The 13,482-nt window shown below is 31.2% G+C and overlaps 1 protein-coding gene across 2 annotated transcripts in view; it reads right to left on the bottom strand.

The window, feature by feature from the left end:
- Kcnh7 (potassium voltage-gated channel subfamily H member 7) overlaps positions 1-13,482 on the bottom strand; it is a 456,737-nt gene that overhangs the window by 50,241 nt on the left and 393,014 nt on the right. For both annotated transcript variants that reach the window (XM_076866090.1, XM_076866091.1), the window contains exon 8: positions 9,418-9,817. In XM_076866090.1, the coding sequence (XP_076722205.1) occupies positions 9,418-9,817 (400 nt within the window). The remainder of the gene's footprint in view (positions 1-9,417; positions 9,818-13,482) is intronic.

The raw sequence follows: 13,482 nt of genomic DNA, 5'->3' as shown, positions 1-13,482 counted from the left end.
AGCAATATTTGTCACAATTAATTCCTGTGACTCATGTAGGAAGTATATTTTGCATCCTAAGCATAGCATTGAATGTATCTTTATGTACTGTTATGTTTCCGAAAAGTACCTATTACATGCTCTGCAAAGAGATTCTGAGAGCACATAATCAATGATAGTTATTTTACCTAAACCACACAGTTACTTGTGTAACTTGTTTAGTTTTTGATAAATACTGTGGTTTTATCTCCATCTTACCAATTGAAACGTTAGTTTATGTAATAAACAGGTACTTCCCATTTAGTGTTATGATGGAAAATCTGGATTGTAAGTATGTAGTTGAAGACCCGAATGAACCATTGAAATATATCTCTTGGGAAATTCTATGCTGATGATGTTTTAAATTATACAGAAGAGTTATTTTTTGTTTGTTTTGTTTTGGTTGGAGAGGAAGCAAGTAGAGCTAAATATTGCAAGATAGAGAAAAATATAATATAACAAAATTATTATAGTTATATATTATTTAGTTGATGTCCATCAATTGGAGTAAAATACTAGTCAAAAGAATGCTGGCTATTTATAGATGAGCATTTTCCCCTTAAAATCAATATTTTATTTAGTAGAAAGTTCTTATTTCATCAAAATAGTTTACTTGTTAGTTTATTAGAGAAATAAAACATGTATATCTTAAAACTTCCTTTAGCACACCATACCCAAACTCTGATATGTTAGCCAAGCCAATAAATTTCACTGTTTTTTGTACATTAGATAAACTATGCTGATAGACTAAATACACTTTTTCTTCCCATGTATTACATATAATTTTGGGGGGTAGGTTGTTTACTGGGGATTGAACATTGGGGTGTTTTACCTATGAGGTACCTCATCCCCCCTTTATTATTATTATTTTTATTTTTAGACAGGGTCTTTTTAAGTTGCTTAGGGCCTCACTAAGCTACTAAGGCTGGACTCAAACTTGTGATCCTCCTGCCTGAGCCTCCTGCGTCACTGGAATTATATGCATGTACCACTATGTCCAGACATATTTTTTAAAATGTACTTAAAATATAAATTTATTGCAGCATAATTTATTTATAACAAGATACATCCTTTTCAAGTGCATAAACCAAGTAGATGGGACAAACATGAATAATCCTGTAAATACAATAATTGATATAGACTGTTTCCATTACCACAAACATTCTCCTGTGTCCCTCATTTTAGACCTTAGGCAACCACTGAACTCCTTTATGTCAGTACAGATTAGTTTACATTTCCTTGGATTCCACATAAATGGAACTATAATGTACATGCTCATTTGAGTCTCACTTGCTCAACAGAATGTTGAGGATTATTGTGTCTATCAGTAATTTGTTTTAGATCTTGAATTGACAAATTGATTTGCATCCTATGGAAATACCACAGTTTATCTCTTCCATTGATGGAAGTTCATTGACTACTATGAATAAATTTGCCATGAATATTTGTGCCTAAGTTTTTGTGTGTGCATATATTTTTATTTTCCTTTTAAACACCTAAGAGTGAATTACTGAATTGTGTGGTATGTAAAAACTTCATAAGAAACTGCCACGCTGTTTCCCAAAGTTGTTTTATTTTACATTCTCACCAGTAATGTATGACAATGCCAGTTGTTCCATATCCTCTGGAACTTTGGTTTAGTCAGTCTTTATTTTTAACCATGGTAGAGTGTGTATAATATCTTTCTAGGATTTTAATGTGCATTTCCCTGCTGACTGATGTCATCTTTATATGTACTTCATGACCATTGCTTCGTGAAGTGTCTTTTCAAATATTTTGCTCATTTTTGAAATGAGTTATCTTGTTAGTTTGGAGTTGTAAGAATTCTTGATATATTCTGGATATCAACACTTTTATATTTATATTTTGAAAATATTTTCTTCCATCCTATCACTTTCCCATTCATATTATTAACAATGTCCTTTGAAGAACAGAAGTTAATTTTGAAGGTCCCAAATTTATCAATTTTTTATTTTGTGGTTCAGAATTACCTTTTGTTTTGGTTTTGGAAAAATGTACATTCAAGAATTTGTGCATTTCACCTAGATTTTCAATTTTATGAATAAGTCAATTCATAAAGTACTTTTATTATTAATTTTCTTCCCAGAATTCATTTTTTTTCTCCTATGGTTCTGTGGATTAATCCAGAGCTTCACACATGGGAGCCAAGTGCTCACTTACTTATCACCCCTTCTCCCCAAAGTTCAGCTTCTTAATATATTACAAAGTTTAGTCAAAATGTCCCAAGCTTATGTCATCATCAAACTCCCAAATTCTCTTTCTTCATCTCTATCTTATTTTCCTGGGCTGGTTTAGCAGTGGTGGAGGGCTTCCAGCTGATTGAGCAGATCCATCAGCCCCTCCATTGCATAGGAAGTTCCCAAGGCTAACATTGAACCTGGCCTCAGCGAACAAGCAGAGAAATCTGAATTGTTTATACCAAATTTTTAAACAAACTTATTAATCTCATTCTCTGTGATGGTAGCTTCATTGTCATGCATTATGAGGGTAGACAGTGTAGACAGAGGCTAGTTTGGAGACCTAGGCCATAGTGCTGTTGGGTGTAGTCACTGCTGGGCACAGTGCTAAAGAGAGGAAGTCAGGGCTCACCAAGCACTGCCTTCGCTTTCTCAGAAAGACCCAGCACCTGGGTGGAAGCTACTTCTGTCTGTAAGATTTACAGTAACATCTTTTCTTTCATACAGGTTGTTAGAAGCTTTCCCTGCCCGTCTCTTTTCCAGTCTAGTTAGAGGTTCATCAATTTTATTGATCATTAGAAAGCCAAAATTTACTTTGATTAACTCTCTATTGTTTTCTGTTTCATTAATTTCAGCTGTTATTTCCATTTTCCCTTTCTTTCTACCTGTGTTGTTTAATTTGCTAGTTTATCTTATTATTATTATTATCTTTTACTGGATTCTTAAGATAGAGGCTTGGATCTCTTTTAAATAAAGAGACTCAGAAAGCTATAAATTTCTCTCTAGACACTGATTTAGATGGCTCCTACATTTGCATTAAGTAAAAATATTTTCTGTTATCTATGTGATTATTTTTTCTTTGAACCATAAATTATTTGGAAGTGTGTTAATTAATTTTTAAATATTTGGAGACGTTACAAATATTTACCCATTTTTCTCTCCTATATTTCTGCCTCCTCCTTCTTTATTGTTATTTATTCTTGGATTTTTTTTGTGGTCAGAGAAATACTCTGTATGATTTTAGTACTTTAAATATGTTCTGTGGCTCAGGATATGATGTCTTGACTAATGATCTACATATACTAGAAAAAAATGTGTATTCTGCTGGTAGTCTGTAATGGTCACCAAGCAAAGTTAGCTAATAGTAGTACTTAAGTTTTTTATATTTTATTTTTATTTTTCTATTGTATAAAACATAGAAGAATGCTGAAATTTCAAACTGCATTTGTAGATTTCTCTTTTGAATTTGTCTATTTCTCCTTTTAGCTCCATCACTCCTTTTGCATTGTAATTTTGACATTTTTTTTTTGTTTCAGCAGTTTAAAGATTTTATTCCATTATCTCTAGCTTCTGTTGTTTCTAATAACAAATGTTCTATTATTAACCTTATGCCCTTTTTTTTTTTTTTTTTTTTTTTTTTTTGGATGTGTGTCTTTTTTTCCCCTAGCCCCTTTTAAGATTTTCATTGTAACTAGTTTCCAGGAATTTGATTCTTTTTTTGTTTTTGATACTGGGTATTAAATTCAGGGACACTCTACCACTGAGCTATTTCCCAGTTTTTTAAATTATTATTATTATTTTTATTTTTAGGTAAGGCTTCCTTATGTTGCTCAGGCTAGCTTCAAACTTGAGATTCTCCTTCCTCAGCTTCCTGAGTTGCTGAGATTACAGGTACATGGCACCATACTCAACTCCAGCAACTTGATTATGGTGTGCCTTTATATATTTTATTTACATTTAATCTGTTTAGGATTCACTGAACTTCTTGAATCTATAGTTGATAGATGTTGTCTATAAACTATAGATTGGAAAAAATTCAATCATTATTTTTCTTGTTATTTTTCTGCTTGCTTCCCTAGTTTTGGGGACTCTACATATACATTTTTTCAAGTACTAGGTATTCTGTTAGTTTTATCATCTCTGTTGATTTCCTTTTTTATTTGATTTGCTGCCTGCCTATGGGTCACATTTTCCTGTGTTCTACTGTATCTATTGTTTTTATAATAATTCTGGCTATTATAAAATTAATGTTGATCCATGCTGTATTTTTTCATCCTTTAAAATGTTAGACATTGTTATTATTTACATTTAAATTTATTTAAAAGTTATACATACACACATAAAACTGCTCATAATGTTCTGATAGATGTGTACATTGCATAATGTATAAGTCAGTTCAACTTTATCTGTCTCCTCAAACATTTATTATTTCTTTGTGATTAAAACACTCAAAATCCTTTCATCTAATCCTAATCACTATCTTTAGTGAACCCACTGTCCAATAGCACAACCAAACTTTTACCCCTATGCAACTGTAACTTCACAGCACTTGATTCTATCTCTTTCCACTCCTCCCTACCTCTTCTCTCTCTTTCTCTCCTTGTAAACACCATTACACTCTTAATTTCTTTGAGGTCAACTTTTTTATTTTCTACGTGTGAACAAGAACATATAATTTTTATCTTTTCTTGGCTTATTTTACTTAAATATTTTCAGCTCTATCCATGTTACTTTAAATGACAGATTTCATTCTCTTTTAAGGTTGAATTAATTATATTCATGTTCCATATATATATATATATATATATATATATATATATATATATATATATATATTCCAAACTTTGTTTAGCCATTCATCAGTTGATGGACATTTGGGTTATTTCCATTTTCTGAGTATTGTGACTAGTGCTATAATAAACATGGGGGTGGGATTTCTTTTTGACAGAACAATTTAATTTCTTTTGGCTATATCTACCCAGGAGTGGGATCATTTGATCATATGGCAGGTTTATTTTTAAGGTTTTGAGAAACATCCACACTGTTTTCCATAATGGTTGTACTAATTTATGTTCCCATGAACATATGCAAGTGTTTCTTTTTCTCCACATCTTTAACAACACTTATCTTTCTATTTACTTATTTTTGGGACCAGGGATGGAACTCAGGGCACTCAACCACTGAACTACATCCCCAGCCTTATTTTGTATTTTATTTAGAGACAGGATTTCACTGAGTTGCTAAGCACTTCGCTAAATTGCTGAGGCTGATTTTGAACTTGCCATCCTCCTGCCTTAGCCTCCTGAGCCACTGGGATAACAGGCATGCGCCACCACACCTGGCAGCACTTGTTTTTTTGTTAATATTATTCTTATTGGAATGAGATGATTTCTCATTGTGGTTTTGATTTGCATTTCCATGATGATTAGTGATGTTGAGCATTTAAAAAAAAATATCTGTTGGTCATTTGTATGTTTTCTTTTGAAAAATGTGTATTTAGGTCAGAATGGATTATTTATATTTATTTTACTCCTGAGTTTTTTGAGTTCCTTATATATTTTGGATATTAACGCCTTGTCCCGTTGTCAGATGTATAGTTTGTAAATATTTTCCCACATGCTGTAGGCCCTCTCTTATCTCTGTGTTTGTTTCTTTCACTTTGCAGCAGGTTTTAGTTTGATGTTATCACCTTTACCTATTTTCCCATTATATTTTGTGCTGTCATGGTCTTGTCTAAAAATCTCTTTGCCCACTAGACATTGTTCTTGCAGATAGTTACACAATTTGATGACTGGGTTGTATCTATTGAGACTTGTTTTTAAAATTTTGTTAAGATTTGTCCTGATACTGTGGTATTCTTATTTTTCTGAGATTTCTAGTGAATACCCTGGATGTTCAATGGAGGTTTTCTGCTCTGCTTATTTGAATCTTCCAAACCTGGGTGAAACCTAAAAATTGTTCAGATTACAATACTTATATATTACTTCGCCTGGCCATGAGGACTTTCATTCCATGTAGTTGTCTTACTATTTATTAGTACTCAGGGGTATACCCCTGTACTTTTCTGGAGTTTTACTTTGTCATAGTTGTCTCTGTTTTGTTTCTGTTTTTCTTTTTGTATTGAACACCATAACACCCTGGGCTTCATAACCTGTGATATTGTTTTCTTAATTTAGTGATAATTTTGTAGTCTGCTTAGATTTTTTTTTTCCTTTATTGTTCACTGTGGTTCAGAAGGCGTCTATAGGCAGGAAACCAAGGGTAACATGGGGATATCTTGGTTCTTTCCCTTCTCTCAGGGATCACACTTCCCTGCTTGGTGTTCAACGTCCAAAAGCATTTACCTTATACATTTTGTTTGGGATCCTGTTTCTTTGCTTTTTTTCTGTTGTTTATTTGTTTAATAAGGAGGGGTAAGGCTACTCCATCATACTGGAAGTAGAGAACTCTAGTAACTGTCTTTTACAGTCTATAATATTGAGAAATTCTCCCAAGATGTTTGTCAAGCAGGTTAGAGATGGAAGACATTTGTTCTTATTTTACTAGTTTACTCGTTTTTTAAAATTAAATATAGACATTGTATTTCTAGTATTTGAATAAAGTATAAATTTATACTATAAATTAGCATAAATACAAATAAGTCAGCATAAATTATATTTACATTTATTAATTAATTTTCACTTTGTTTTTTTTAATTTTGAATTATATACACTTTTAAAGGAATTCTCTGTTTCCTGTTTATGTATACATCAGAAGTGATTAGGTAGTAATTAGATAGTAATTAGGTAGAAGCTTTTAAAATGCATTTACAGGGGCTGGGGTTGTGTCTCAGTGGTAGAGGGATTGCTGGCATGTGTGAGGCACTGGTTTTGATCCTCAGCACCACATAAAAAATAAATAAATAAAATAAAGGTATTATATTCATCTATAACTAAAACATATTTTTAAAAAATAAGTAAAATGCATTTACATAAATTAAAATTTTTGCATTTGGTTAGATGATAATTTTTAATTTTTATTTTTAAGTTTTCTTGAATTATATTATTGTAATGTGCATAGTTGATTACTTTTTTCCCCAACTTGTCTTCAAAATTTTTTTAGTAAAATGACTGAATTTAAATAAGCTCAAGGATTCTGAGAGTTAAATCTGATAATCACTATGTTTATAATTAGCACATATACAATATTTTGCATTACATTTTCAGTTGCATTTTATTTTTAGGTCAAAATTAGGCTCCCTAATGAGTCTGAGAAGTGTGAAGTATATGCTTGGAGTATGAATTTAGCAAATAGAGGAAACCAAATGGTTTCCTAATCTAGTTCTAGCTAGAAATAGCAGGTACAAATATATCCATGAACATCAAATTGCTCAGCAAATTTCTGACATTCTTCTTATTGCTGAGTTACAAGTCTTAATTTTACCTTTATTTATTTCATAACAGGTCATGATAGATTCCTCTGGGAATATCTGTAAGCTTTTTCCTGTGTGACATCAAGTTTTACACAATCCCATTTTGATTAAATTTATAGAAATGAATCTTTTAATAAAATAAATGATGTTATGTGGATGATGAGTTTATTGTGCTGTATTCAATTTAACAAGAGTGTTTTCTCTTAAAAGATGAAATTTATCTGCAGGAAACATGGATTTTTTTTAAGTGATCAATAGAAATAATCTTATCTTATATTGATATATTAATAAAAGCTAGAAAAAGGAACAAAGGAAGGAAAGAATAAAGCAGGGGAGAGAAGGAAGAGAAGGGGAGAGAGGAGAGAGAGAGAGAGAGAGAGAGAGAGAGAGCAAGCAAACTGTTCACACTTCCTTGATTAGGGATTAGAGATTAGATATAGACCAATTGATAAACTGAGCTTTCTTTAATTTAAAATAGTTCACAAAATAAATATCACCACATACTTATTTAATCCTCACTGTGGTGAGGATAACTAAATGGTGAACTGGCTACACTTTGCTGTACTTAAAAACTTTTTTTTTTGAAAATTCTAAATTTCTAAATACAGATTCTGTTTTATTAAAAACATCATTATATATATATATATATATATATATATATATATATATATATATATATATATTTTCTATACAAATATTTGAGAATAAACCTTTTTCTTTTCCTTGCTTGGTACTTATGCCACTAAAGTTTAAAACAAATGTAAAGTTTATTCTAGTCATTACAATCATGAAATACTTTGATTGTATTTGCCTGGAGAAACTCAATCTGCCTGGGCATAAATTATATAAATATATAATTTTTCTAGTAGACTCCACTTCCAATTTCTTCTGGATATACTGTTACTTCTGTGGTTGTAGTCAAAGCTTGGACTGAATTTGTAGAGTATCTAAAGAGTGTTTAAATCTATTATTTTCTTATTCAAATGTTATTAAGATAAAAATGCCAAATATGTATGCACATATATATGCAAATTACAATTTCTATAAAGTAGACAATAAAGTGAGAGAATCTATTTAAGTTTCAGAAATAGGTCTTATTTGAACATATTTCAGTAGTCAGTAGGTTGACATTTAAAAATTGAACATCAGAACTCTTTTCAACTTTGTATGTAATCTGAATATGATACTCTTCTTGAAGATGTAAAAATCAATCATATTTTTGCTAATTACTGCTTGCTATCATCAAGGTTACCTTTAGTGGTTCCACAGGAATAATTCTTAAAAATATTAACATTAATCTCACTTCATCATAACCTAAGTTTCTTTTTTATTCCAAAGAATATATGTAATAAATGATGCTCAATATAAACTCATTACAGGGTAAAGAGCAATTACTTAGTTCTTGAAGTAATGTCATAGGAAAATGGATTTTTTTGTTGATGTCAGGAGAAAATACATGTATATATATACACATACAAGTATATATGTGTTGTATATGTATGTATATATATATATAGGTGTTTGAAAATTAACTTACATTATAATTATAGTGATGCCATATGTAAATACCCACATATCTATGATATATATGGTTCTATCTATATCCATCTATAATTATCTCTATATCTGTCCATCCATCTATCTATATTTATAGTATTACTATAATCTGGCCTAAGCTTGAAATAGAAAATACCTATTAACAATAAATGATGAAGACCTTTTTTAAAAAAATATATAGCAATAAGAGTGAACTGCAAGTTTCAGTTTCTGAATCCCAAGACCCATGTCACTCCAATTTTATGCCCATGATTTCCTGAGGTCCAGAAAAGCCTTTATGTGTATTTCATTTCACAGAAAGAATCAGATTCAACAGAATACAGTACCCATGTATGTAACTCCATTATCTTCATACTTGTCTATAGTTTTTTTTTTTACTCTCAATGTTCTAGAGATTATCAATTTAGTGGTATTATTTTATCCTAACAGATAGCAAAAGAGAAATCTACTTACAGCCAATCAACATGACACAAATTGAAAAGATTTTCTCCGAATTGGTGTTAGGAGACACATTTCCAAATCCTACACTGGTTAAACTGCTGAAGGTAAAATAAAGTGCTGTGACGTATTTGTCTTTAATGGATGGTCCAGAACTTGAATCACTGTCATTGTAACGTTTCCCAATTTGTTGTCCTAAGGAATCCAACCATCCAATTTTGTCAGTCAGATATGGCCTTTCTACATTCCCAATTGCATACCAAATGCAAGCCAGCCAGTGAGCAATCAGGGCAAATATGCACATTAAGAGCATTAGAACAGCAGCGCCATATTCTGAATATCGATCCAGTTTCCTGGCCACTCTCACAAGACGAAGGAGCCGAGCAGTCTTCAAAAGACCAATTAATGTGGTTGTCTGTTGGAAATAAATGTGTATGGTTAGAAACAGTTGACAAGCAAGTCAAAGTATGTTTAGGTAAGGTAGAGTTGCTAGAAACAGGTTAAAATGATATGGTAGCATTGAGAACAACGCTTATGTTTGAATTCAATGTTAAGGTTAGTTTAATTTTAAAAAGTTTTAAACCTGCACTGGAAAATGCTTAGAACATATGGCAGCTTATTTCACTATCTACCCATGTAAGATTTGTGAGACACATAATCTATCTTGTTTTAAACCCCAAACAAGTACTTTGTCTATAATGTGTACTCAGTAAATCATTCATTCACCAACAAACATCCCAGTGCTCCTGTCTACCCAAAACCACACACCAGGACTGTAGTGTAGTGTAGGAATGCCCACTTTTCTAACAGACATATTTAATAGACACAGTGTCTTCTTTAATAGAAAGAAACTAGGTCATTTTATGAGATAAAGACCTAGTTTATTTATTGGGCAAAATAGATATTTAAAAAAAATTTCACAGAGTAAAAAGTGCAATGAGGACATTAAACAGAATACCATGACACAGTATAATATTAGAGGGGGTGTTCAGGGGCATGGGTTGTGGCTGAGATTACTTCAGACAGAAAGATCAAGAAAGGCTGTGCTGAGGGCTGACAGTTGAACTGAGAAAGACCTGAATAATGAAAAGGAGCCAGTCAAGCTCCCTCTTTCTGTAACTGTTGGAACACTTATTGGATAATTGCATGCATTAATTACACTCTATATTTAAATGCATTTTTTTCTTCCTAAATGTGTTAAATGGATAAATTGTTTCTTGATATGCCAAGGATATTATGATTATATTTTGCTTTGGAGTATGATATCTGTAACTAATTGCATGATTATTACTGACCAGGTATCTAATGATAGGATACTTTTATATAATAACAGGATACTTAACTGGTTGTTTGGACTTGAAATCTGATAAGTACAAATTACAAGTTCATTTCTTAGGTTTCTTAAATAATGTCAACTATAAGTACTATATAATTCACAGGGCATATAATTATTCCATAGTTACATGGTATTTACCAATCAATTATTGAGTCATTTTATCTGTTCATTGTTGGTGTTTATTTTACAAAGTAATCCAACTGTGTTAAGAATAGTTATATCTTAATTGAAGAAATAGCACATGAAATAACTATTGCCCCTTATCTATTAATATTGACTTGGTAAAAAAAGATCATTAATGTCAAGGAAAAGAAATCTTTTTATTAAAATGTTACAGTATATACTGTAATATGTTTTCCCTTGTACCATGGTGGTAATAAGGGAAGGCATTAATTGTTTTAAAAATAATATTGGAAATCTTTAAAAGTCAGAGGAATTTGTGTAGTTGAGATAGGGCTACCATAACTAGAACTGGTCTATTTTCAGGTTTAGTGGTATAGAGATGTTAGTCTTTTCTGTTCCCAATGCTGTGTTATATTTTTCAGAGTGTAATGAAAAAAAATAGTTTTTTTTTCTTCTTGACAGATTTAAAAGCATATATCCTTACAATGATTGATGGATAGTTCAAGGTCATTTTATTATTATTTTTCTTCCTTTCTTTTTTTTTTTTTTTTTGGTACTGGGGATTGAACTCAGGGGCACTCAACCACTGAGCTACATCCCCAGCCCTATTGTGTATTTTAATTAGACACAAGGTCTCATTGAGTTTCTTAGCATCCCCTCTGCCCCGCCCCCTGCAATTGCTGAAGCTGACTTTGAATTCCTGATTCTCCTGTCTCAGCCTCCCCAGCTGCTGGGATTAAAGCTATGAGCCACCATGCCCAGTTCAAGATTATTTTAGTCTCCACTATTTGTATGGGCAATATTTTAGTTTTAATAGGTATGTGCTAGGGGACCTTTGAATGGACAAACTTATGATTGAACTCTGCTTTTGTATCAATATGTCACTTTGGATAAGTTATTTATTTAGTCCCAAGCTTCAGTTTCTTCATCTGTAAATTAGAATAAAAATGTCTTATTTATGGAGTTGCAGGTAAGACCCAATAAATGGTCACTCTTCATGTCTCTCTTTAAATACCTCTTACATTTTTGTGTGACAATGTAACAAATGCCTTGGCCTTATTTCTATTTTTATTAAGTTCTGCTAATACCTTTGAGAATTCTTTGCTAGTGACAGTTTTGTACAGCACTGCTTATAGACAATGCTTAGGGTTGCAATAATTATTTTCTTCTTCTTTCTATTCAAATATTTCTCTAAAGACTTAAGGTATCTTGCCCCATGTTACAGAATGGAGAGAATCAACTGTATCCAAATTTAAGACAGAGTAGACTAAGGTATTATCAGTCTCTTCTTGCTGAGTAGGCACTATTAGTTCTCATTTTTAGTACAATGTACTCTATTTATACTGCCTGCAAGTGAAAAGTGGGTCCAATAACTTCCTCATAATATCATGTTAACATCAGAATTGAAATGAAGAAATGATTTCAAAATGAATGGTTATCCTGCAGCATACCTAATTACATGAAATATCCAGATATGGTATAGAAATCTATCTTTGTGGTTTTTAAATTTCTCGCAATATAACAGATGAAACTATCTACAAACCCACTCACAATGATTTGAAAAGAGAAGCAATAAAGAATTTTCTCTTAGATGTTATTTATTGAGCTTTTTACTGGTATTAGAATATTTTTTGCTAATTTTTACTCTTGATAGAGACTTTGAAAGCATAAAAGATCAACAAACGGTAAAGTGTTATTATTTTTATAAAATAAAAACACATACTGAAATTATAAGATATAAAAAAGGTAATTCATTTTCAAAGAAAGGTACTTTGTTAGTAAGGGGGACAAAAGGAACCTTATCACTTTCAGTCCACACCTTACCAGTACCAGATCAACCTGAGAATTCATTTATTGTGATTGAATATTTCAGACTCTTTTTTCCAGATGTCACAGCAAAGAAAGTTTTCTTTAGACTTTTATTTTTAACAAATTTTGACATTATTTTTTTGTTTTTAAAATGTCTCTTCTTTCAGAAGTTAAATAATTCATATTTTTTTGTTGGTAAATGAATATCATCCAATCTCAACTTGAAAACATATCTGCATCCACTGTTTATTAAAAGCCCCAGGTGCCTTCTTATACTGAGGTAGAATTTAGTTTTCTTTATTGAAGTATTTAACTTTCTTAAATATATATACAATTACAGTTTTTTAAATCCATTAGATCCTAGATTCATATTTAAAATATCTGTCAATATTTTTTACTAGACATTCTACAATAAATCAGGCGATATTCTGTCTTAATACCAGTGGAATTCTTTTTAAAGGCCTGAAATTAGAAAATTTTTTATCAGTATTAAACATCTTGCTACTGAAGAATAAATTTGGTTACAATTAAATCAGAAAGTGTCACCAACAAGAGAAAATCTTACGTTCAAGAATTTTAAAAAATAATTTTACTTTATTTTTTGTAAGCATTTGCAAGAATCTTACATTTAAAATATTTATCACAGAGACTCTCTAAAACCTTTGCCTATAGGTAAGTGATATGATTATTATTTTGTAAGTAAGGAACCAAAGTATATGTTCTTTGGTTTCATCCACAGGGTTGACAAAATAAATCATCAATGAAACCTTCTGCTTAATTCATCATTCATCTTGTTTGTAAGAAAATATTAA

Source organism: Callospermophilus lateralis, chromosome 9, assembly GCF_048772815.1.
Source record: "Callospermophilus lateralis isolate mCalLat2 chromosome 9, mCalLat2.hap1, whole genome shotgun sequence".
In the NCBI taxonomy this organism is placed as follows: Eukaryota; Metazoa; Chordata; class Mammalia; order Rodentia; family Sciuridae; genus Callospermophilus; species Callospermophilus lateralis.
The sequence above is the reverse complement of the archived record's forward strand: the minus strand, read 5'-3'. Positions and strand labels throughout refer to the sequence as shown.